We start from the raw sequence: 26,510 nt of genomic DNA, 5'->3' as shown, positions 1-26,510 counted from the left end.
GTAAGAAGAATTTACCAAGGCAGTTGTAGGTAAAGAAAGGCAGATTTATTAGAGAAAGTATGAAAATACGTTGCTGCCAGGCGTGGCGGCTCATGCCTATAATCCCAGCACTTTGGGAAGCCGAGGTGGATCATGAGGTCAGGAGTTCGAGACCAGCCTGATCAACATGGTGAAAACCCATCTCTACTAAAAATACAAATATTAGCCAGGTGTGGTGGCACGCACCTGTAATCCCAGCTACTCAGGAGCCTAAGGCAGAAGAATCTCTTGAACCCAGGAGGCGGAGGTTGTGGTGAGTCGAGATAGTGCCACTGCACTACAGTCTGGGCGACAGAGTGAGACTTCATCTAAAAAAAAAAACAGAAAAGAAAAGAAAATACGTTGCAAGGGTGCAACGGGCAAGTTAGCAAAACAGAAGCTAACTGCAAGAAAACAAAATCTGGCTAAGGATTTTATAGGATGGTGCTTGTGCTGTGTGCTGAAGAGGGCTTTGTGCAGTAATGATAACATCAAGGGTGCAGGGAGCTTGTGTGCATTTTTCTATCAGGCGAGGGTCTGGCAATAGCTGGGCACAGATAAGATTGTGAGTTATTCGCACAGGAGGGCTATGCATCCTGGGCCATGAAGAAAGGCAGACTTATAGCTTATCTGCTTTCTCTTTTTGCTTTCCCTTGGTCCTGCCAGCCTGACTCCTTTTGCCGAATTAGGACTCCATATTTAGTTCTCTTTTCCCTTAAGGATCTCATCTCTTGAACTCCAGACTTGACTAGCCAACTGCGTACTTGACATCTCCTGTTGGGTGTCTAATAGAAATGTTCAACAAACTGGTCAAAAACTGAACTCCTGATCTTTTCCCCACTTCTAATTCCCAAAATTGCTTTCCCTGCAGTCTTGCTCATTTCAGTTGATGGTAACTCCATCCTTCCAGCGGCTCAGGCCAGGATCCCTGAAGCCATTCTTGACTCTTTCTCATCTCCCAACTGATCCTTCGGAAATCATGTTCAACCTTCAAATACATCCCATCTCCAACCACTTCCCCCACCTGCATTTATACCAGCCTGTCTCTTGCCTGGATTACCGCAAAATCTCCTAGCAGATCCCCTTCTTCTACTCTTCCCCCAACAGTATTCAGTATTTCCAACACAGGAGACCTCAGTGACCCTTTAAAAAATATGTCTTGGCCAGGTGCGGTGGCTCACACCTGTAATCCCAGCAATTTGGGAGGCCAAGGCAGGTGGATCACCTGAGGTCAGGAGTTCAAGACCAACCTGGCCAACATGGTGAATCCCCGTCTCTACTAAAAAAATACAAAAATTAACTGGGCATGGTGGCAGGTGCCTGTAATCCCAGCTATTTGGGAGGCTGAGGCAGAAAGAATTGCTTGAACCCACGAGGCAAAGGTTGCAGTGAGCCGACATGGCACCACTGCACTCCAGCCTGGGCAACAGAACGAGCCTCTGTCTCAAACAAACACAAAAGTCTTATCCAGAATATAAAAAGAACTCATATAACTTAACAACAAAAAAGACAAACAATCCAATTTAAAAATGAGCAAAAGGCATGATTAGATATTTTTCCAAAGAAGATGTACAGAGTGGCCAATGAGCACACAAAAAAGATACTCCACGTCATTAGTCAGAAGGGAAATGCAAATCAAAAACACAATTATAGATGCCATTTCATAATGACTAGAGCACAAGTTTTTTGTACTTTTGTTTTTTTGAGACAAGTTCTCACTCTGTCGCCCAGGCTGGAGTGCAGTGGTGCGATCACGGCTCACTGCAGCCTCGACCTTCCAGCTTCAAGGGATCCTCCCACCTCAGCCTCTCCAGTAGCTGGGATTGCAGGCATGTGCCACTACCCCTGGCTAATTTTTTGTAGAGATGAGGTTTCGTCATGTTGTCCAGGCTGGTCTCAAACTCGTGGGCTCAACAATTCACCCCCCTCGGCCCTCCCAAAGTACTGGCATTACAGGCATGAGCCACTGGGCCTGGCCGGGTACAAATTTTTAAAAAATAAAATACAAGTGTTGGCAAGGACATGGAGAAATTAAAAGCCTCATACATGACATGGCTGATGGGAATATAAAATGTTGCAGCCACTCTGAAAAAATGTTTGGCAGTTCCTCAAAAAGTTAAATGTAGAATTACTATATGACCCAGCAGTTTCATTCCTAGGTAAATACACAACCACAATTGAAAACAGGTACTCAAATAAGTATTTGTATGCAAATGTTCATTAGCAGCACTATTCACAATCAGCAAAAGGGGGAAACAATGCACTATCCATCAACAGATGGATGGATAAACAAATTATGGTGTACTTATACAACGGAAAATTATTCAGCCATTAAAAGGAATGGAGTGCTGGACCGGACACGGTGGTGCATGCCTGTAATCTCAGCACTTTGGGAGGCAAAGGCGGGTGGATCACCTGAGGTCAGGAGTTCGAGACCAGCCTAACTAACATGGTAAAACCCCATCTCTACTAAATACAAAAATAAATTAGCCACACGTGGTGGTGCATGCCTGTAATCCCAGCTGCTCGGGAGGCTGAGGCAGGAGAATTCCTTGAATCTGAGAGGTGGAGGTTGCAGTGAGCCGAGATCACGCCATTGCACTCCAGCCTTGGCAACAAGAGCAAAACTCCAACTGAAACTTAAAAAAAAAAAAAAAAAAAGGAATGGAGTGCTGATACATGCTACAGTGTGGATGAACTTCAAAAACATGCCACATGAGGCCAGGCACGGTGGGTCATGCCTGTAATCCCAGCACTTTGGGAGGCCGAGGCAGGTGGATCACCTGAGGTCGGGAGTTCAAGACCAGCCTGACCAACATGGAAAAACCCTGTCTCTACTAAAAATACAGAATTAGCTGGGTGTGGTGGCTCATGCCTGTAATCCCAGCTACTCGGGAGGCTGAGGCAGGAGAATCGCTTGAACCCAGGAGGCGGAAGTTGTGGTAAGCCGAGATCACGCCACTGCACTCCAGCCTGGGCGACAAGAGTGAAAAAACAACAACAAAAACAAACAAACAAAATGCCACATGAAAGAAGTCAGACAAGAAAGGTTGCATCTCATGTGATTCCATGTATATGAAATATCCAGAATAGGCACATCCGCAGAAGCAGAAAGCAAATTGGTGGTTGCCAGAGACGAGGGGTAAGGGAAAGTTAGGAGTGACTGCTCAGTGGGTATACTGTTTTATTTTTCCGTAAAGAGAATATTTTGGAACTAGATAGAGGTGGTGGATACACAACATTGTGTCTGTACAAAATGCCACTGAATTGTTGACTTTAAAATGGTTAATTTTATGTTGTGTGGATTTCATCTACCCAAAAATAATACCCTTTCTTTGCTCAATATCCTGCAATGGATCCCCAGTTGACTCAGAGTAAAAGACAGCGTGCCTTCAAGGGCCCCGGAGGTCCCACCTGATTGGGTCCCTCTTATCTCTCCTCTTCCTCCCACTCACTCCATTTCAGCCACACTGGCCCCCCTGCTGATCCTCGGAGGCGCCAGGTGGCCTCCTGCTAGGAGCATTTGCTCCAGCAGTTTCCTCTGCCTGGAACACTTTCCACAGGTATCTGCCCAATTCTTCTAACTTCCTCATCTTCTCCTTACCAGTCCCCTGGGGACAATAATTCTCAGTTTCCTCTGTATTCTCAGTTTATCAATTTTTCCTGTTCTAGAGCTGGATTACAACTGCTGGTCTCCCTGCCTCCCTTCCCCTGCTTCCCAGAGCACGAAGAAGCTTGCCTCCGCAACCCACTATTTGTGTGACCTTGGTCCAGGAACTGGACTGGGCTCTCCTCCTGAAAGTGGGTAAATAATGTCACCGACCTAATGAGGCTGTTGAGGCATGGAATCTGATCAGGCAGATAAAGTGCCCCTGGCAAACCTCAATTTTCTGTTTCTCAACAAAGCTTTGGCGACTTATAAGGATTTGCGGGAAAGTGTCCAGAACCGGGAGTCAGGAGCCCTGACTTCTAGCCCTGAAGGGCCGCGTGACCTTGGCCAAAGTCCCTAATCCTTCTCAGTCTCAGATCCGGGGGCTGGAAACTGAGGAGGTTCTCCCGGCAAGCCCCTCGGGCTAGTGACATTCTAAGATTCCAAGAGCTAAGGAGCTAGAGGGGTGGGGTGGAGGAGGGAGGCGGGCGCGCCGGATTGGCCTCTGCGCGCCACGTGTCCGGCTCGGAGCCCACGGCTGTCCTCCCGGTCCGCCCCGCGCTGCGGTTGCTGCTGGGCTAACGGGCTCCGATCCAGCGAGCGCTGCGTCCTCGAGTCCCTGCGCCCGTGCGTCCGTCTGCGACCCGAGGCCTCCGCTGCGCGGTGAGTGGGCTGAGGCTGGAGAGGGGAGTCGCTCTGGGAACCCCTTCCCGGGGGCTGCAGGGACACAAGAAATAAGCGCCCAGTCATCGGCTGATGGGTACCCCCCGCCAGGAGCAGGGACGGGAGGGCGCGGTAACCCGAGAGTGTCGCAGACTGGGTGTGTCTGGGGAGCGCAGCGGAGCAAATCTGGGTTCGGGGCGGAGGGGCGCTGGCGGAGGGCGCCCTGGCTAGGGGTAGGGGAGGGAGTCCCGGCGCTGCAGAGGGTCTGGTTGAGGGTCCTGGGCGCCGGAGCTGAGCCAGGGGCTGGTCCTGCCGGCCTTAATTTGGGGGGCTCAAGAGACTTTGAAGGTCCGGGGTTGGGGTCAGCTGGACGCCAGTCAAAGGACCCGCAGAGAAGGGTGTGGCTGAGGCCCAAGACTGAGAGCAGGAGCGTTGGACCCTCCAGCTGCTTATAAAATGGCTTGTGTGTGGTGTCGGGGGAGGGCTGTCTGCGTGCAGAGAGCTGAACGTCCGGCCGTACATACCTCAGGGCCTCATTGGACCCCATCCCCTTTGGGCTACTGCTTGTCTATGAATGCAGTCTCCCAACGGGGCTCCGAGGCCTCCTATGGTGAGGCAGGGGCACTAGGCTTCTTTCTGCTTCCCCTAAGCGGTCTAGGCCTTCCCAAAGTTTGGGGGCTTCAGATAATTCCCCATATACCAGCATGGGAGCAAAATACCCTGAATCGGAATCCCAGCCCCTGTTGCAGTGTGACTTTGGGCGGTGGCTTTCCCTCTCTGAGCCTGGATTTCCTTCTCCAAGTCCATAGTTGAGAAACCCAGTCTCTTTCAAAGGAAACAATGGCTTTGAAAACTGATTTGTCAGCTGTATGGAATGATTGCAGGTTTGGGAGTCTTGATTATAGATTTGGGAAGCCTGGCACAACCCTTGTAGGCCCTACAAGGGGAAAGGGCAGGAAGTCCTTTGGGACAACTAATCTGGCCACGGCTTCCTGCCTCCTCCTTCCTTTCCCTAGATTCTGGTGGGTCTTCTCTGACAATTCCAAATTTGGACATATGGCTCCCGGGTTTGTGAAAGAACTCTGGTTTCCCCCCAAGAGTCCGCCCTTTTCCCTCCATTATTCCTTCCCCCTTGCCCAAAACATGCTTGGGATTGCTTCCACTGACCCAGATGGCATATCCTGACCTGTGTAGCCCTTCATGGTGAAGTGAATGACCGCCCCAGTTTCAGCCCCTGTGGACCCTGACCTAGCAGGCAGGCCCTGAGCCATGCCGAGGGCACTGGCCTGGGGTCAGAGGAAAGCCCGGTTACAGTCCGAATGTGCTGGGGCTTCTTGAGCAAGCCCTTTCTCTAAGCCTTTGTGCCCCATCTGGAGCAAAGTCTGCTGAACTGGCTGCCACTGCCAGTGCAGACATTCTAGGATTCAACTGTTCTAAGATTTAGGATTCTGGGAGTTGGGTGGGGCTGGGGAGGGCAGGAGGCAGAGGCTTTCATCCCCCTCTGCAGCTGTGACAATCACTCATCCATCTTTCTTTGCCTTATCTACCCTTTGTTCCTAAGGCAGCATCTGCTGAGATACAGAAAATATTTGCAGTTTCTGGATAAGGGCCACAGCTGTTGCTGGGGCAAAATGTAGATGTGAGTGTGCAGAGGAGGGGCCAGGGAAGCCCAAGGCCTGGCCTCTTGAGACTGACTCCTGGGATGAAGTGGGGGAGACTGCAGTGCTGGGTAGCTGCCAGTGACTGGCTCATCCGCACTGCAGCATCCAGAGGGAGCCCTGGGCCACCAGAATCCAGCCTCAGACCCAGCCCCTGCCCTGCCACTAATCAGCTAGGCGCCCTGGGCACACCTACTACCCCTCTAGGGCTTAGCCCCTTCCTCTCTACAGGGATAGGACATATACCCAGGACACCCCACTGGTATTAATAAAATGGGTTGGGTCTGAATGGCTTTTGCTCTACCATTCTAGGATTTTCTGGGGAGGCCCAGTGGAGTCACCAGCCTCACCCCACCCAGCCTCACCTCTACTTCCTGGGTGACGACAAAGCACAGGATGTGGTCTCTACCATGATTCCTGAGCATGCATGCACCCCTTCTCCTGCCAATAGAGGGGAGGAAGTCGGAGGGGTGTCTTTATGCCTATAAACTTGCCTTGGAATCCAGCCTCATTCCCTTTCCTCCTGGAGTTGAGAAGCCCCAACAGAGACTGGCTGTGGGGGAGTGACTGTCTATAGGTTCCTTGGATGTCCTGCCTATCTGCAAAATGAGAATGAGATTGATACCTTCGTGAGGCTGTAAGATGGCAGATATGAAAGTGCTGTGTTATCTCAAAAGGGTGTGGTGCTTGAGAAGGCAGGCGACCTGAGCCTCAAGTTCCTCTTCTGAAAAATCCATGTCCTGGTGGTCCTTAAATAATAGCAATAAAATGGTAACCACTATTACCTCTCGAACCCTTAAATTTGCCAGGCCCCGGCTGAAGCCTTGCTATGTTAGACGCTGTTATTAATGCCTATTTTGCAGACATGGAAACTCCAGCCCTTAACAGTTTAAGGAAGAAATAATAATGACAAATGCTTATAAAATATAGTGCTTCCTGTGTGCCAGGTCCTCTTCTAAGCTCTAGACTTGTCTTAATTTTTTTTATCCTCATCATAACTCCTATGAGGGAGGTGCTATTTTTATCCCATTATTTTTTTTTAAATATGAAACAGGCACAGAGAGGCTCAATACTTGCACAACACCACACAGCTACTAAATATCACCCTCAGGCTTCAATCTCAGGCAGTCTGGCTCCAGCGTCTATACTGTGAGACACTACTTTGCTGCCTCTCACAAAAGTGACCCAAGCTGGGGTTCAAACCTAGGCTAGACTAGTTCCAATCCTGAGGCAGACAGATGATCTCCTGAGGCCTTGTCCAGTCCTAGGATCAATGGTTCTGGGTCAGGAGAGGAAAAGACACTGCTCTCTAAGAAACCCCAGTGCGTCAAGCTGGGGGGTGTGCCCAAGCACAGAGCCGGGGATGACATTTACCCCAGCTTCATCAGAATCAAGGCTCCTGGAGGGTTATGGAGCGGGTCCTGGGTGTCTTCCTGCAGACCGGGGAAAAGCCAGCAAGAAAGGGCAAAGAGGGAAGGATCTAGATTTTATAGGCCAGGGGCCTTCTAAGTTGGATGGATATACCCCAGGACGCACTGAAGATGATCTTTTGGGGGTACAGGAAGAAACTATTGGGCTCCTTATTAAATGTACTTTTAATGTCATATTTTAAAAGTATATTTCTGTTTATCATGGTAAATACTCAATTTTTCTATGGTTATGGGTTGTGTATGGGATCAAAAAATATATATATATATATACTGCAAACTGCCATATGACATCACCTTATCACCAGTTTTGTGGGGCCAGGAGCCTTGTCTGTCTCATTTTCTGTTCGACCCTCAACTTCTACCAGTGGGCCTAGTTTGTAGGAGGTGCTCAAATAAATGTTTATGGAAAAACATGCCCCTCCTTGATGACTGATTTTCTTCTGATGTTGGGTAAGTGACTTAACCTCTCTAGTTTATCTCCTGGCTATAGAAAGAGGAGTAAAGCACAGTTTGAAAACCAACAGTAGATGGTTCCATTTGCTGAGGTCACTAAAGAAAGCATGAAAGCCACTTAGTGCATTTTACCCCCAACCATCCATAGGAGCCACGCCCTGTGGGAGGGGGTGCAGGAAAGAGGCATATGCAGTAATTTTCTAAAAAGTGTAAAATTATGACTCATACAGATACAAAAATGATCATGTGCTGTTCTACTTATTAATCAATGACCACACCAGGCCGGTGTTATAACCAGCTCAAAAGACATATTTGTATTGAAAGAAATGTGCAATTAGAGACAAAACTCTTTTTTTACCTGAGGGGGTGGGAAATCAATTGGACCTTTACAAAATAGGGCAAGGAGTATATATTAGAATTACTTTGTGTTACCATCAATTATTTGCAACTTACTGACCTGTAAAATCACTCAAAGACAATGAAAGTCTCGAGTCAGACAACCTGGAGGGTTTTCCTTTGAAGTACAGATTCTTTCCCATAATACCTTGGAGGCTAGCAGCCCTTATGTAATGGAGAAATGATAAATCCACAGTGGTTGACCAAAGCCAGTCAAATCAAGGTGGTTTCAGAGCACCCTAGGGAGGAATACCTTCTGGCTTGTTAGAAAAGGCGGCATTTGAATCCAGCAGATAACAGTGGTTCTCAGCCTCCTTGGCTGCCATTAAAATCACCTAGGAAAGTTTTTAGAAATTACCAAAGGCCAGGCCCCACCCCAGCAGTTGAGTCAGAATCTCTAAGGGCTGACCTTAAATCTTTGGTAGTTTTGAAAAATTCCCCAGGTTCTGTTAGTGAAGCTAGAATTGAAAAGCACTGGTATAGATTCTGGAAAGCTGGATTAAAAATGTTGGTGGAAGGCGTTCCTGGTTTAGCAGGGAAGACAGGGCAAAGAGGAAAGTGGTGATGGCAAAGAAGTCAGGAAGGAGAACGAATGGCCTCGACTGCTGAGCTTAGAGGCCCAGTATTAAGGGGCACCATTGGAGACTTGTCAGCAGAGGAGTGCTGTGGCTCAGGCTGTAGCCCCTCAGGCACTCCCCTGAGGCAGAGGTCTGGGTGGGTTTTTTTGCATGATTTTCCATATTATTTCTTTTTTCTTAAATCACCCTCCCACCACACCTGGTTTCACCCCCTTACGCTCAACATCTCCTTTCCCTCAAAAGTGCACTCTGTTCCTCCACAGCCCAAGCTACTTTTCGATGACAGAAATGCTTTTTCTTACCCTGGTGTTACTATTCTTCCTGGCATGCCCCTGCCTCCATTCCATTGAATCCAGATTTTGACTGTGCACCTCTATCAGCCTGCACCCCTAATATTTTCTTTAACTTTATACATGTATAACAAATAAAAATGGGACATAAAAGGGCAAGATTAAAACATTTGGAAAGTGGTGATACTCTTGTCCTGCACCCCAGTGGATTGTCATACCCATTACCCCACTTTGGAGACTACTGCTGTAATAATGACGATTGTGGCAACAGAAGTCACCGTTGGTTAAACATTTAATCTGTACCTGGCCATGCTAAGTATTTTACCTGCCTTATTTCATTGAATCTTCACAAAAACCTTACAAGAGGGTCATTTCAGGATGAAGAAACTGAGGCAGAGAAATTCCATAACTTGCCCAAGTTACTGAGCTCGGAATTTGTATGGTCAGGATTTGAACTTGGGCATCGACCACAAACCCTGCATTGATTCTAATGCCACATTGCCTCCATTGTAAATGTTTGGGCTTATCATAATAAAAGCCACGATTTATTGAGACTTTACTGTGTGCCACGCACTGTGCTAAGTGTTTTCCCCCCCGTTACTTCATTTATTTCTCAGTACCTATAGGTATTTCTATCTGCATTTTGCAGATGTGGAAATTGAGAATCAGTTTAAGTAACTTACTTTCATCACAAACTGCTGGGCAACATCTGTGCCTGAAGGCCCATGCCTTCACATGACTTGGACAAAACCCTTCCCCTATCCACATCTCTGTGGTTGGGCAGTGGTGAGCCGTTCCTTCTAGAGTCAGCCTGGAGCTCTCGAAGGGGAAGGAGGAAAACGTGATTGATTGCAGGCAAAAGGATGAGGCAAGGGGTGGCCACAGCAGCACAAAGCCACCCAGGCCATTCATTCTGCTCCTGTGTGGGTTTCAGGGATGATCAGTCATGATAAGTCGTCACAGTGTATCTCATCTAGATCTGAGAGAATCAGGGTTCCTGGGAGGAAAGAGGCACAGGTCTGGAATGACCCTGTTTACTAGTCTTGAACAGCTCTTTCAACCAAGATGATGAATGTTGCATATTGGCGGGTGGAGATGGGGAGGAATCCTGTGGCCTGGGAGATGACCCTCCTAGGACTGATATTCTGCTGTGAAAATCCTGGGTTGAAGTCTCTAAAAGCCTCTAACTATAGATCCTACCAAAGAGGGAGTGATGTATTGTCCCACTTTAGAGATGAAGAAACTAAGGCTGAGAGAGGGATCTGGCTTGCCTGAGGTTACATGGGGGCAGACTGGGAACAAGAACCAGGGTCTTATTCTTTGGACTCTTCCTGGTGTCCCATTGCAGCCAAGACCCACAGTTGTGTGGGGGCTTGTTATGATCGAGGGCTGCTAGGCAGAGATGTTGGCTGCTTCCTGGGCCCTGGCAAGTCACTTTCTCTTTCTGAGATGCCTTTACCCCGTCTAGAAAATGAGGGACTTGGAGTCATGGATTATTAAGGGCCCTTCTGGGATTCTGAAACACTAGATGTAAAATATTCAGCCAATTTGAGCAGTATGGTCTAGGTTGCTCTGGGAGGGATCAGAAGCCATCTTAAAGCCAGGGTAAATGGTGTGTTTATGATTAGCTCAGGAGCTTCCCAGAACCCTCAGAGGCGGGGCTGTGGAATCAGCAGGGGGACTGGCCCTCAGAACTGCAGTCTGAACATCTAGTTCTGGAAGGAGCTTGCTTTTTACATATGAACTGTGCACTCACACAAGGCACACAGAAACTGCTCTCAGAGCTGAGAATATTTTCCCAAACAGTAAGAGGCCCCTCCTTGGAGCCATCTCTCCTTGGAAAGGGGAGCTCCTCCAGATGGGCCTGGGCTGCAGCCAGCAGCTGAAATTGCCAGCAACAAGCCCAGAGGAAAGTGCTTCAAGGCTGGAGATGCAGGTGACAGGCCTCAGCCCTCCCTCTGTCTGTGTCAACTAACTTCCTGGGTCTCATTCAGTCCCTGGTTCTCTGCTAGCCTTGGGCTTCCTTCACTGTCTCCCCCTACTATCCCCCAGGTCAGAGGAAACCGAGAGCTGGCCTCCAGCCTCATCCCGGGGTAGATGTGGGCCCCCTCCTCCCCCCAACACACACTGGAAAGGGGGTACAGTTTCCATTTCCTGGTGAGAGCTGCACAGTTGTACCAAGGGGCCCCTGGTTGCCAGGGAAACAGCAAGGTTTCCTGAAGCTGAGCTGAGCTGAGCTGCATTTGCAGGCAGATCCGTCCTCTGCCTTCCACTCCCAACCCCATATGATGACTGTCCTCTGCTGACTGCAGCTTGGGGAACTCATAATCAGCCAGTGAAGACACAGAGGCAAACATGACAGAGGCCCTGTCCTCAACTTCCCACCAGCACAGTGAATATCACCATTTACTAAGAACAGGTCTCGTGCCCGGCCTCTTACGTGCTGCCTTTGACATAACTTAGGTCTTATCCTCCAACAACCCTACAAAGCAGAAAAGGGAAAGCTTCAGTTTTGTGCTTGAGATCACCTTGAACTCAAAAATGAGCAATAAGCCCACGGTCACATGGCTAAGATTTTCCCTAAGTCTTGGGGGAACAGGGAATATGTGGAGAACTGGAAGGCATTGAGCTGAAATGTCTCCATGATTTCTACTCTCCTAGTTCTGTTCCTTTTAGGTCTTACTGGGTAAATCTGATTGACTTTGTTATGTTTACTTTTGTGTGTGTGTGTGTGTGTGTGTGTGTGTGTGTGTGTGTGTGTCAGAGTCTCACTCTGTTGCCTAGCCTGGAGTGCAGTGGTGCCATCTCTGCTCACTGCAACCTCTGCCTCCCAGCTCTAGCGATTCACCTGCCTCGGCCTCCTGACTAGCTGGGACTACAGGCGCACACCATCACACCTGGCTAATATTTGTATTTTTTCATAGAGATGGGGTTTCGCATGTTGGCCAGGCTGGTCTCAAACTTCTGGCCCCAGGTGGTCCTCGCCGCTTGGCCTCCAAAGTGCTGGGATTACAGGCATGAGCCACTGCTCCTGGCCTCTGTTATGTTCACTTTTAAAAAGCAATATATAGACATTGTTAAAAGAGATCAGGCCGGGCTTGGTGGCTCATGCCTATAATCCCAGCACTTTGAGAGACTGAGGTGGGCAGATCACAAGGGCAGGAGTTTGAGACCAGCCTGGCCAACATGGTGAAACCCGTCTCTACTAAAAATACGAAAATTAGCCAGGTGTGGTGCCGTGCACCTGTAATCCCAGCTACTCAGGAGGCTGAGGCAGGAGAATCGCTTGAACCCGGGAGGTGGAGGTTGCAGGGAGCTGAGATTGCACCACTGCACTCCAGCCTGGGTGACAGAGCGAGACTCCATCTCAAAAAAAAGAGATCAAATTGCCCAGACCTGCTTAAAGTGAAAAGTAGTGGTCCTTTGTTTCTCTTCTCCTTCTCTTAAGAAGATTGTTAAACTTTCATCTGCTGCCCTCCTGAGTGCTCATTAGCCAGCTCCCTACCTGCTTCTCTTATACTTCCCAAATCAGTTACTTCTCTTTTTGCATTTATTGTTACGTATCATATCTTTGTTCCTTCACTGTAGACCCTGTCTCCTGATATCCTCCACCCACATTCCTTATCCATTTTCAGTGAGATATGTGTCCTGTTTTCCTGTGTGTTCCTGTCTTTTTTTTTTTTTTTTTTTTTTTTGAGACAGGGCTTGCCCTGTCACCCAGGCTGGAGTGCAGTGGTGCAACCTTGGCTCACTGCAGCCTCCACCTCCTGAGTTCAAGCAATCCTCTCGCCTCAGCCTCCCAAGTAGCTCGGACTATAGGCATGTGCCACCATGTCCAGTTATTTTTTTTTTAATAGAGATCGGGTCTCACTATGTTACCTAGGCTGGTCTCGAACTCCTGGGCTCAAATTATCCTCCCACCTCAGCTTCCCAAAGTGCCAGAATTATAGGCATGAGCTACCATGACCAGCCTGAAAAATCCAGTCTTTACAGTGGCCTCAGGCACCGGTCCCAGATCCTACATCCTACCACACCACTCCCTGCTACCACATCAGCCACACTGAGCTCGTGGTGGTTCCTCACTTGCACTGCCCCGTGGTGTGCCCCAGTCGCATTCGTGAGATCCTCTGACCCCTCCACCTGGGACTACACCCCTTGTCGCTTTCCTGACCAAGCCTTGTCTTTTCTCTGTAGTTCTTATCTCAGCCTGATGAGTGCATTTGTTATTCATTCCCATTACAGCATAAGCTCTAGAGAAACAGAATTTTAAAAATCGCTCATATTTCTGCATGCACAGTGCCCAGAGCAATGCCTGACTAGGAGTAGGTGCTAAATGAGTGCATACTCACTTGTTCAGGAATGACAGTCCTTCAGATATTGCAGCAGGTGGTTGGAAGCACTTTGAGTCCTATCTGCAGGCGGTCAAGCTCTGGGTTCTGAAGCCATCCTTGTTGACTTGAAAAGGGGGCATGCATGGTGCAGATAGTATAGACTCTGGGATCTAGAAATTGTTGAATTCAGTTCTAAGCTGTGTGATCTTGGCTCATTTATTGTGATGCTCCAGCCTCAGTTTCCTCTCTACAAAAAAGGAGAATCTGATGTGTGGAAGGATTTCTGAGAGTATTAACTGAGACGGTGCTGAGACAGGTACCCTGCCTAGTCTGGAGGAGTCAAGGGGTCAGTGGTGGGTCAGTGCCATGCCCGCCCTCCCTTGGGGATCCGCGTCCCTTTCCCATACTGCTGTGAATGTCTGGACACCATCTAGTCTGTCCATTGTCTTCTGAAAAAAATGTGATTGGCCTTGAGCTGGGTCATTGGGTCTGATTTAACCTGAAGGGCTGGGGGCAGCTGGAAAACAGCAGAGGGAGGAAATGTAAGGGAAAGAAAGGGGATGGTTAGAGTTGGGGGGAATCTCACATGCTGTCTTTCTTCTCTACAGTGGATTCTGCTGCAGAACCGGACACCATGGCCAAACCAGCACAGGTAAGGGGCCTCTCTTTCCTGAAGGTGGTACTCAGCCTTCTCTGGGCCTGGGATCCTCCTGGAGTCACTAAGCCTGCTACAGAAACCCCTGGTACCTTCAGCTTGAAAAAAGGAGGAAAGGTTCTTAGGCTTTGCTTGCTCCTGTTACAAGTCATGGCTCTTCAGATGCAGGTCACCATAATGTAATATAACCCACAATATCCTAAGCAGAAAAGGATGTGTATTGGCTTATCTGACAGAGAGGCCCAGGGCTTCAGGTCTGGTTGAATCCAGGGGTTTCCAAATGATAGTGTCAAGATTCTGCCTGTGTGAGCTGGGCTTTTTCTGGTGGCTTCATTCTTGGGTAGGTTCTTCCTTGCATTGGCATGGTAGTCATCAGCAGCTCCAGGCTTCCATTCTGCTGTCTTGGCAGCCCAGGGAGAAAACAGCATAACTCATGCCCAGTGATTCCAGGGGAAGGCCCAGGTCTGGTTCTCATTGGCTGTGCCTGAGTAACCTGTTCTTTCTTGGAGCAAGGAGGTGGAGTTGGTCCCACCTGAACTGTTTGGCCTGACGAAGGGAAATGGATACTTGACAGGCAAAAAGACATCCTTGTTGACTTCTCTGCTCTGGATATAGAAATGTTCTCTGTCACACCCATTTGGGATTGAATTTCCTTGGCTTGGGAGACTCTAACCTCAGTCTCTCATGTCTGACCACTCTGCCGGGCAATAGAATTGCCGGCAGAACTTTTACTCCCATGTGGCTAAGACTAGGTTCTGGCCATGGTCAGAGGTAGGATTCTGACCTCGACTCTGCTCTGTTGAGGCTGGGCACGGTGACTCTCACCTATAATCCCAGCACTTTGGGAGGCTGAAGTGAGCAGATCACTTGAGCGCAGGATTTCGACACCAGCCTGGACAATATGGCAGAACCCCATCTCTAGAAAAAATACAAAGGTGGCATGTACTCGTAGTCCCAGCTGCTTAGGAGGCTAAGGTGGGAAACTCACCTGATCCCAGGAGATTGAGGTTGTGATGAGCTGATATCATGCCACTGCACTCCAGCCTGGGCTACAGAGCAAGTCTCAAAAAACAAAAAACCCCACTCTACTCTGTTGGGGTTTGTCTGAGGGTGCTGTCTGTTGGCTGGCATTGGAGAAAGCCATGCAGTCAGTGTGACGATGGGATTGGCAGGGAGAAGAAACTTGGGGATCTTGAAGAAAATCATGGGACTGGGCCCCGTTGTCCCTTACTCCAACCCAGAACTACTGGCCACAGAATGCACAGACAGAAGCTGTCTGTGAGGTCTTTGGGCCTCATCTTCCCCTTATGGAATGGTTGAATTCCATCCATCCTTGACATCATGACTGCCCCCAGTGAACCTGGGCTTATAGGATATTCACAGTTTCTGAAGAGCACAGGATGTTATAGGATCAGTACCCTCAGAGAAGTCCTAGCTGTGGCCTTCCTCACAGCCACTGAGGAGTATACTGTGTGTACAAGTGGCCTCTCTGACCAGGAGGAGAAAATGTTACTGATTATGGGCAAAAATCCAAGGTGGAACTTTCACTGTTCCCCATTTCCTATGTGTAGTCATACTAGAGCTACTTCCTGAGAGGCATTTGAACTGCAGGATTCTAGATGATCCAAGTGGACAGGCCAGGCCCTGGAAGATCAGAGATGCCAGGACCTAGGGTGCAGATCTTTGGACCTTGGTCCAGTGCTCCTGGGCCATGCCTTCTGCCTGGCTGATCTGTGGTTTCTTGTTGCCATGGACTAGGGTTCAGTAGACCTCCTGCAAGTGAGTCCCAGGGTGGCAGGGCCTTAGGGAACCCTCCTTCTATGGGATGAGTTGGCACCCTCCATGCGCAGTGTTCTGGTGGGGCAGTAAAGGAGCTCTGGGGCATGCAGGAGGGCATCCCACCTAGGTTGAGGAGAGAGGGGAGGCTGCCTAGGGAGAGCTACTCAGGGGAGGAACAAGGGGGCTGAGAGTGGTCTAGGCAGGGACAACTGGGACAGAGGCTAGAGGGAGAGCAAATGCAGCGTGCTCAGGGGAGTAAAAGTAATTTGGTATGCTTGGGATGCAGTGGTTTGGGGGAGAGGTGAGGGTTGCAGAAGACAATAACAGAGAAATGTGAAAAAAGCCTCCCTGCCGTTGAGCTGAAGTTGTTGCTTCCAGTTATTAGCTCGGCTTTCAATTATTAGCTTGAATCTGGTGTCCTCCAAAACTCCAACACACGCACACATGCATGCATGTATACACACATGTGCATGCACACAGCAAACTGCTCCCTCTTCTCTGGCCTAGACACCCCCCAGTTCCTTCCACTGTGGTTATTGTGCTGTTCTCCCTATCTCTCCTTTTGGAAGAGGAGAACTTGAGGCCCAAAGACATGAAGAAGTAGGATGGTGCCATGGAAGACCCAGGAGGCATGGCGCTGTGGCCTCCATTTCACAGGGACGTTCTGGGTTTGAATGCAATAATGAACATAAAAACACCTTGAGGACAGGGCAGGATAGGCAGGTGCTTGTGCTTGGGACTTCTGGGAGCTGTGGAGGTGAGATCTGGGTCAGCACCGGCCAAGGCAGCTCTCAGCTGGAGTCCTGGCCATGTACCTGTCTCTCTGGGGACATCACCTCTGCTCCCAAGAGGCCACTAGGACTCCTGCTCCAGCAGCAGCCTGGGTGGGGCCCAGCCCCACAGAGCCCCAGGGCCCGGCTGCTCACCAGCTGGCACCAGGACCTGCTGAATATTTCAGGGTGGAAAGTCCCTTCTCTGCTGTCCCCTGCCTTGATCCTGGGTTCCCGCAGCCAGGAACCTGTCTGCCGGAGGTGTGACAGGCAGTCAGGGTGGGTTGGGTGAGGAGAAGCCTGTGTGGTTGCACAGGTGGCGCTTAGAGATGCAGAATTCATGAAGTTGGTGTGAGAATGACAAGGTGGGAAGCCTGGGCCTGGATGATTTGAGGGGCTGTCTCTGTATCTCCAGATGTGACTAGTGCTAAGCCCCCCACCTTTGCTTCTAGTGGCTATGATCCTGTGGGGTCCCAGGACAACTAATCTAGTAGGTCATCACTTGGAAGATCTTATTAGTCCCGTGCAAAGAACTGTGCAGGAGCCCAAGCTTGCTGCTCAAGAAGCTTGTCTCTAAGTGAGCGTTTGGATCAAGGCTTGTGTAGGTCATTAGGCACCCTTCCCCCAGCATGGCACTTCAGCCCCTTCTCCAGACACTGCTGTGACCACCCACATTGTATGAGGGGGAGAACAGTGGAGGGGGAGGAGCAGCAATAGGAAATTGGGGTCTGCGTGCTGCCTCATCCCCCACCCTTCATCCTGGGGACATGCTTCCCTCTTCTCCGCATCCCTTCCCGGCAGCTTGCAATCCCATGACTAGCGACTTTGGGCATCTAAGTGTGAGCTCTGAAGAATCAGACTCTATCTTAAGTACTTGTCACCACCCACACACCCCTGCCCCAGCAGACAAGTTAAAATAGTTTCTAGATCCCACATATCAACCGGAGAGGTATTCGTATGAAATACCTGTCACATGAACCATATGAAATCTGCTGCTATTTGACTGTTTTTAATCTACATACAAGGCAAGTTACATGGTTCAACCTAGTAAAGAATGCCAAATACTAGGGACAGGGTTGTGAGTGGTCAGCTGAGTTTAATGGATAAGGAAAACCACGCCAGGATGTTAGAGTCTTGCCCTTACCCAGGTCCTGACTTAGGTGTTGTGCCCAGGCCAGCCCAGCAGGGCTACAGCTGCCCTTGCTAGTATTACAAGAGTCTGAATTGTTTATCCCCATCATCTTCTCCAGCCTCATCTCTTTGCCTTCCCCGCTTCTAGTGGATGATCTTAGCGACAGCCAGCATCTGCTCTGAGCCCTGCAGACTCTGGGCTGGCTTTCCCGAATGCCCCTTGCTTCCCTCCAGGTCTTTGTCATGTGTCTCCTCTGTGTGATGCCTTCTTCCTCTTCGCCTTTCCCCTCCCTACTCTACTCGTTGGGGCCAGCCTGTTGCTCATCCCTCAGGACTCAGCTTAGACGTCACCTCCAGAAAGCCTTCTCTGATCTGCTTGGAATATATTCGCAGTCATTCATCCATCCATTTATGAAACATATTCAGTGAGTGCTTGATTGCTCCAGGCCCTGTACTTGGTGCTAGAAATGCATCAGTGAGCAAGAGAGACACAGTCCCTGCCCTCCCGGAACTTCGAAAGGAAATATTTCCTGGGTCCCATGCTGCCCTTAGCATCGTATCCGCCACACTGTCTTGTAGTTGAAGTTGTCATGTATCTCTACCAGATTCTGAGCTCTTAGTGGTCCCTGGTCCTAAGCATCTACTTAGTAGACTCTCAGTAAATGTTGCTTGCTTGCTTGATTGAATGAATGGATGGTAGGGTAGCCCTAGCTGCCCTGGAATTGTGAGTATCTGAATGTGAGAAGCACTTAGGATGCTGTGGATTGGACAGCATTGCTGCCTTTTTATAGCCTTGAATATAGGGTCGAAATGGCATAGAGGCAAACAGCACAGGGCAATAACTCAAATGCTTCAGTATTCAAGGACAGGGGCAGGCTGGCATGGTTGACCAGGAGGAAGCAGTGGGCTATGTGGTGGTTGTCCCTTCTTATCTCCAGCTCCCACCCAGACGGAATCTGAGGGGAAGGGAGAGATTGGTCTGTTAGAAAGAGCCTTGGATTCCCTTCCCAGCTGGGCCTCTGACTTGCTGTGTGGTCTTGACATGTCACCTGCCCTCTCTGTTCTGGGTCTTCTGGGACACAGGTGGTAATAGACCTACCTTCCTCATTTAGTTCTCAGCTTGTGGTTCTCAAAGTCCTTTCCCTCTCTTACTCCAAGTGAGCCGTGGGAGGGACATCCTATGACTGAAGTGGATTGGAGGCTGGTGCTGCTGCGGATTAGGACAGGTTGGTCAGACCGGTGGAAGGAAAAACAGCCATGAATCATGGCAACAGGCTAGCCTGCAGAGGGCCCGAACAGACCCTGGAGGACCTGCCCCTGGTGGCATCTTTCAAAGCTTAATATTTCCACACTGGTCCCAGGAAGTCCTGGCATTGGAGACAGCATTGCTAGGGATCCAGTGCCAGGGAGGTCTCCCTTCACTGTCTTCCCCTTCGGCGTCCTCCATCTCAGAGCTTGGGCCATCATGGGTGTCTCCATCCATTCATTTAGCCCAGTCACAGTTACTTCCAGCCTGTATGCCAAGCCTGTGCTAGAGCTGGGGCTCCACGGTTCTTCTTAGGCAGAATGATTTGTCTTATTCACGACAGTCTCCATTCTCCATGGACTCAATAACTGAGTGGGAAGCTGAACTAAAAGGTCTTTAAGGATCCTTGCAAAGAAATAATTTTGAGCCTCTGAACCTTCTTGTTTCCTTTTTTTTTTTTTTTTTTGAGACAGAGTCAGTCTCATTCTGTCGCCCAGGCTGGAATGCAGTGATGCGATCTGAGCTCACTACAACCTCTGCCTCCCAGGTTCAAGTGATTCTCCTGACCCAGCCTCCTGAGTAGCTGGGATTACAGGTGCCTGCCACCATGCCTGACTAATTTTTGTATTTTTAGCTGAGACAGGGTTTCATTACATTGGCCAGGCTGGTCTCTAACTCCCGACCTCAAGTGGTCTCCCGTCTAGCCTCCCAAAGTGCTGGGATTACAGGCATGAGCCACTGTGCCCAGGCACCTCGTTTCTCCATCCATCCCAGTAGCTAATATCGTCTGCTGTGCTTTTTTGATATCGCTGGACTGGAGGTGTCCAGAAAGAAAGAGAAAAGGATTTAGAAGTGAAATTCCTGGAGGACCCCAGTTGTTCCGTGTTCTTGTTCATTTTATTCATGTGGCAAATACTTGAGTGCCCCCTTTGGTCAGTCTCTGTGCAGTGGGCAGATGGATCTGGTATCTGCTCGCAGAGGTTTCTGGATCAAACTGCCCGCCGGGGTGGAGAAGGCAGCAGGAATTTCTCAGGCTCTGGCCGTGAGGTCTGAAGTAAGGCCAAGGGGAGCGCTGGCGGTAAAGCCCCCATCCTGCGCTCACTGAGCTCCTTGCAAGGCGCCCTGCTCTGGGTATTCGGCATGTGTTACTCTTTAAGTCTCTGCCCAGGGGCGTGATCAGGTTGCAGGGGATTCCCAGGTGGCAGGAAGAGAGCTGTGTTCCTTTCTGGTCAGAACTTTAAATAGTAACTCCACGCCAACGCATGCATACCTCAGAGGAGCCAGCCTCTGCAGACAGAGACCAGAGAGCATCCAGAGGCCTGGCCGGGGTCCTGCAGTGCAGACATTGGGAGGCACGGAGATGGGGAGACGGGGAGGCGGTCCAGGACTCACTCTGCTCCACCTCTGACTCCTTGAAGGCAAGATCTATGTGGCCCACCCTCAATTCCCTCTTTTTTGGATTCTTTCCTGATTCCCCGCAGCTGGATCAGCCTCTGCTGTTTTCCCACATTACCTTATTTTTGTCTTAATGTATTTACTACAAGCTTTATAGTAATTGATGTGCTTGTCTGTCTCTGCCACTGGGCCAGGAGCTCGTGAAAGACAGGAATTGGGTCCCCTTTCTCCCCAGTTCCTCAGCCATTAGTGTAGGGCCTAGCACAAATGAAGTGCCTTGTCACTGTGCTGTGTGCTCGGTGACAGGCTCTGGCATCCTCCACTCTGCCAGCTCTCGGCTGCTCTCCCAGACCCCCCACTTCTCAGTGCTGTGTAACTGACCCACATCTGACTTCTCTGTGAACCAGTCCCATTGTGCATTCAGGTTCAGGTTCGATGTCTAAGATCCCCTGGCTCTCTGCCGCTTCTCTCCTTCCCCTCAAAGACCAAGCCAGCTTGTCCTCAGATGCCAGTTCACAGCGCAGTTTACTGGGCCCAGAGGGGCAGCGCCTTGTCTTGGCATTGAAATGAGAGTGTCTCTGGGCCCCCTGTGCCCAGGACCCCACCCTCAGTAGCTGGCACCTGCAAGGTTCCTGTAGCTGGAGAGCAGAGCGGGGCTGGAGAGCAGAGCGGGGCTGGAGAGCAGAGCGGGGCTGGAGAGCAGAGGGAAAAGGTCTGGGTTCTGTGTGACCTCCCACAGGTGGCTCTTCTTTGGGCTTGGCTTCCGTGATAGAAATAATCTTAAGAGCGTCTACAAATGGCTACACTAATGACATTCACAGAGGTGAAAGTGTAAACATAAAATGCCATAAAAATATGAGGGGCTGGCTGGGTGCACTGGTTCATGCCTGTAATCCCAGCACTTTGGGAGGCCAGTGTGGGAGGACTGCTTGAGGCCAGGCATTCAAAACTAGCCAGGGCAATAGAGTGAGACCCCATCTCTCTCTCTCTCTCTCTCTCTATATATATATTTGACTCTTGCTATTCTTGCAGGGATCATTTTCATCTCCTATACTCAGCCAGGCTTTTTTACCCTCTCCTGGATGCTTTGGAAGGTGGTGCAGGGCTGCAGGCCTTGGCCAAGCCCCCCTCCCTTGGGGAAATGGCGCTGTCCTTTGGGCGGGTTGCAGCAGGTGGTATGGGAAAGTCATCCACACCGCTCCCCAGGGTGTATGTGGCCAGCACTGGATTTTGCAGGGAAAGCAGCTCAGCCTGGACCAGGGTAGGCATCTGACCTGAGGTTGGGGCTGGGAGCTTGGTCTCGGTCCGGGGTTGGCAGCTCACCCTCTACTTTTTTCTCCACAGGGTGCCAAGTACCGGGGCTCCATCCATGACTTCCCAGGCTTTGACCCCAACCAGGATGCCGAGGCTCTGTACACTGCCATGAAGGGCTTTGGTGGGTGCCAGGCTTCATGGGAGCTTGAGGGGTATCCCCCAAATGTAGACACAGCCCAGAGCCCTTCTGGTGGTGGTGGTAGGGTCTGTGAAATGGTGAAGTGCACTTATTCATTTTTTTGGTCTCCTCTTTTTATTAATTTTCATGGTGTTATAATAAAATGTTTCAGAAAAAAAAGTATAAAGAATAATGGAAATTTCACCCATAGATTTACCACCAAATTTAAGAACTAGTGCTTCATTAGCATAGTTGAAGTTTCCTTGGTAGATCCCCCTCCTGATAATGCCACCTGCTGCCTTTGCTCAGAGGCAGCCACAATCCGAATGTGGTGCTTATGTTCTTCTTTGTCTTGTGGTGGAAAGAACCCTGTACTGGGTGTTAGGATACCTGGGTTTTCTAAGCCAGGTTCATTGTGAGACCTTGGACAAGTTCTTGCCCCTCTCTGGGCCTTAATTTCCTGATTTGTGCAGTGAGGAGCTGGATCAGGGGCCTTCTGAGCACAGATATTGTGTGTGCTGTGTCCACTTTCAGTCGTGACTTAATAAATCCTCATGACCCTCTGCCCTGACACCAGCACCTGATGAGTGGAAGGCTCATGCTGAGGCCTGCAGGGAGCTACTAGGCCTGTGTCCAGGGAAGGAAGTGGCCCTGGTGGGCTTCCTGGAGGCAGGGTGGGTAGGATGATGATTGCTCTTCCCTATTCCAGGCAGTGACAAGGAGGCCATACTGGACATAATCACCTCACGGAGCAACAGGCAGAGGCAGGAGGTCTGTCAGAGCTACAAGTCCCTCTACGGCAAGGTAACCACGGCAACCGGAGGGCCCATGGGGTGCGGGTGGAAGAATGATTTCATTCACCTGTGTGCTCGTTCAGGTTATTTCCTGGATATGGCACTCCAGGTTAGCCTGTGGGCTGACACCTTACCCTGCTCTTTTTCTTCTCATCAGCTGGGCGTCTTTCAGCCTTTAATACACCCACAGCACCTGCTGTATGCTGGGCTCGTGCAAGGTGTTAGGGCTGCACTAGTGAAGAAGATGGGTGAGGTGTCAACTCTGTGGACTGCCAGATAGTGAGAGAGATACACAGTAAACGAGGAAACAGACAGTGGTGGGGAAGTGGCCCAGGGCTGTGGACCTGACCCTGCATAGCCGTTTGCTAGCAGCATGACTTGGAGTAAGACCCCTGTTGTCTCTGAGCCTGTCTCTTAGGGTTGGTAACAGTACATACCTCCAAGGGTGATGCTTTAATGAGATTACTTAGCCTAGCACCTGCCAGATTAAGCGCTCATTAAGTGTAATTCTTACCGTTGTAACTACTCTTCCTCTTTCCTCTTCTATCTCCTCTTCTTCCCCACTCGCCAGGACCTCATTGCTGATTTAAAGTATGAATTGACGGGCAAGTTTGAACGGTTGATTGTGGGCCTGATGAGGCCACCTGCCTATTGCGATGCCAAAGAAATTAAAGATGCCATCTCGGTAAGAAGTGGGGGTGTATGTGTGTGTTGGGGTGGGGATGTGGTTAATGGGAAGATTCTGGGCTCTTCCAAAAGCAACTGGTGAGCCCCATACCCACCCAGCACATGTGTCCTGCTTCAAAGACACATCTAAATTTATCCCAGAGGAGCATCCCGATCCGCACACAGAGAGATGCAGGCAGATGTCAACATGATGCAGACCCCCTTACCAGGAGCTTGTAGTCCAAGGATACAGGTTATGGGGACATGGAGACAAATTGTGTCTAACACTCCTGAGGCCAAGGGCACACGAAAGGTAATCAACATGACCCTGGGCCAAGGGTTGTTTGAGAGGGCATCTTAAAGGATAATAGGATCAAGTTAAGCCCCAAATCCCAGAGAGGATTTGGTGGATAGGAGTGTCAAGGTCATTGCAGGGTGTAAAAATGGCAGGAGAAGTTGTGGACCTGTGTTTAGGGTATGAAGAGTAGTTCAGCCTGGTTGAGGTAGAGGTAGAGAATTGCCCCCTAGGAAAAAGAGAGGCAAAGCCCTTTAAGTGTATCTAGCACTTTACAGTCTATAAAGTGCTATGATTTTTGTCTTCTATGAGCTATTAAGCATGAATTCATTTTATAAACTGATGCACTTAGCAATGTGAGATTATTATCTTCTCAATCTCCCTGTGAGTTTGGCAGAGCAACTAATATCACCTACATTTTACAGATGAGAAAACTAAGGCCCCAAAAGATGATAGTTTCTGAAGAGAATTCACAAAGCTGGAGGAGGCAGAACTAGAACCTTTGTGTTTTAGTCCATTCTCACATCGCTATAAAGAAACACCTGAGATTGGGTAATTTATAAAGAAAAGAGGTTGAATTGGCTCATGGTTCTGCAGGCTGAACAGGAAGCATTGTGGCTTCTGCTTCTGGGGAGGCCTCAAGAAGCTTCCAGTCTTGGCAGAAGGCAAAGAGGGAGCAGGCATCTCACATGGTGGGAGCAGGAGCAAGGTGGGAGGTGGGGAAGTGCTACATACTTTTAAACAACCAGATCTCATAAGAACTTATGATCGTGAGAACAGTACCAAGGGGATGGTGCTAACTATTCATGAGAAACCGCCCCCATAATCCATCCACCTCTCACCAGGCCCCACTTCCAACATTCAGGTCTACAATTCGACATGAGATTTGGTTGGGAAACACATCCAAATCATATGACCATGTCTTATGAGTCTCAAGGCAGCAGTTCCCAATCAGTGCCTAAGAGGTGGGTAGGAACCTCTTGAGTCCTGGGGTGTCGTAGCTCTGGCCACTCCCTGATCCCAACCTGTGTCCAGTGACCTCCCATCTCTGCCCTTAATTCATGTGCTCTTTTTCTACCCCCAGGGCATTGGCACTGATGAGAAGTGCCTCATTGAGATCTTGGCTTCCCGGACCAATGAGCAGATGCACCAGCTGGTGGCAGCATACAAAGATGGTGAGATGGGCAGGAGGGGCCACTTAGGATCTTCAGATACAAAATGAGGATGATTGCAACAGTGGGGACACTAAGATTCTAGCCATGTACCTTCTCTCCTCCTTTCCTCTGATCCATTTGTCCACCCATTTATCTACCCAATAAGTACTTGCTCTGTGCTGGGTGATGTGATAGGTTCTCGGGATAAAACCAAAGGGGTCCCTCTCTCTTAGACCAATGAGATAATGAGATAATGAAGGAGACACACAATAAACAGGTGAACAGATAAACACAGTGATGATGGATTTTAGCTAAGTGTTATAAAGGAAATAAGGTAACAAGAATCAAACTTTTACCAGTGAGGTCTTGGGAGGAAATGAGGAACCAATCGTATAAAGAATGGAGAGAAGATCCTTCCAACAGAGGTCACGGCAAGTGCAAAGGCCCTGAAATAGAAATGAGCCTGGTAGCCAGTACAAGGCTAGACAGGTAGAGGACAGGGCAGGATCACACAGGGCCTGCAGGCCAAGAGAGAGATGGTGTTTTATTCTGAGTCTAATGAGAAGTTGGGGAGTATGATGATCAGATGTGGGTTTTAAGACAGCCACCCTTGTTGCCGTGGGTTGGAAAGGAATTGAGAATAGAGGAGGAGAGAACCATCAGAAAGCTGTAGCCACTGTCCAGGTGGGCCATCATGGTATAGGTGGGCTAGAGAGAATGAACAGATTCCATTTCATCATATCATGGTCAGTACGAAGAGCTGTGAAAATATACCCTGGGTCTTGCCATGATGGACGTGTAGACTGGGTTTTGGAATTCTTAAAAATATCTGATCATTTTGGGGGCAGCAGGGCCCTTTATCCTGGATCGCTGAGGTCTCTGGGGATGAGACTAGAGCTTGCGCTCCTTTCTGCAGCCTACGAGCGGGACCTGGAGGCTGACATCATCGGCGACACCTCTGGCCACTTCCAGAAGATGCTTGTGGTCCTGCTCCAGGTTGGTTCACAGCCTATTTTTTTCCTCTGGAGCTTGGGATAGCTTTTGTCTGGCTCATCTGGGTGTAGATCTGAATGTCCAGGGTCTGGTCAGCTTCCCCTGGTTTGCACAGGCAGGTGTATTTGGCTAATCCTCTTTCCCTTTGGCACACAGTCCTCTCGTGCCCAGGAGTGTCTTCTGCTGTGATTTTCTTCCTCTCTCCACACTCGCTCCTCCCGCTTCTCTCTGGGCCTCCTTCCTGCCATTGCTTCTGCAGCTGCACATGCAGCATTTCTGGACCCCAGCATTCCTGTGGCTGCTGTGTGGAGTCTCCCACATCCGAGCCTTATTGCCTCCTCACAGCCCGCCCAAAGTATATCACAAAGAGACTATTAGGAGGCTACAAATTGGTGTCTGTGGCTGAATTCAACCTGCCAAGTTGGATTTTTTGTTTGTTTGTTTTCCCATAAAATGTGTTTTAAGAAAGAAAGCAAAACAAGTTTGAGTTAGTTGCTAACATTTAAAAATTGTGAGATTTTGCTCAAAAACCAGATTTCTGGATTATTTTAATGTATTGAAAGTTGTGGTAGCAGCAGACCTGCATTCTGCACGACTGCAGTGGGCTGGAGAGCATATGCATCCTGCCTGTTTCACCGTGAATGTTATCTACCTGGCTCTGTAGGTATCTCTGTGACCACAGGCACGATGGGAACAGGCATTGAGATGTCTCAAGCTCAGCTCCAAGCACCAAA

At 49.5% G+C, this 26,510-nt stretch overlaps 1 protein-coding gene across 2 annotated transcripts in view; it reads left to right on the top strand.

Moving 5' to 3' along the window:
* Window positions 1–3,490: 3,490 nt before the first annotated feature.
* Window positions 3,491–26,510, top strand: part of ANXA6 (annexin A6) — a 57,453-nt gene continuing 34,433 nt past the window's right edge. For both annotated transcript variants that reach the window (XM_019027312.4, XM_004042840.5), the window contains exons 1-8: window positions 3,491–3,581; window positions 3,691–4,330; window positions 14,075–14,118; window positions 21,787–21,877; window positions 22,584–22,678; window positions 23,240–23,353; window positions 24,714–24,804; window positions 25,700–25,779. In XM_019027312.4, coding sequence (XP_018882857.1) covers window positions 14,101–14,118; window positions 21,787–21,877; window positions 22,584–22,678; window positions 23,240–23,353; window positions 24,714–24,804; window positions 25,700–25,779 — 489 coding nt within the window. In that variant the 5' untranslated portion in view covers window positions 3,491–3,581; window positions 3,691–4,330; window positions 14,075–14,100. The remainder of the gene's footprint in view (window positions 3,582–3,690; window positions 4,331–14,074; window positions 14,119–21,786; window positions 21,878–22,583; window positions 22,679–23,239; window positions 23,354–24,713; window positions 24,805–25,699; window positions 25,780–26,510) is intronic.

Source organism: Gorilla gorilla, chromosome 4 (assembly GCF_029281585.2).
Source record: "Gorilla gorilla gorilla isolate KB3781 chromosome 4, NHGRI_mGorGor1-v2.1_pri, whole genome shotgun sequence".
Taxonomy (NCBI): domain Eukaryota; kingdom Metazoa; phylum Chordata; class Mammalia; order Primates; family Hominidae; genus Gorilla; species Gorilla gorilla.
The sequence above is the reverse complement of the archived record's forward strand: the minus strand, read 5'-3'. Positions and strand labels throughout refer to the sequence as shown.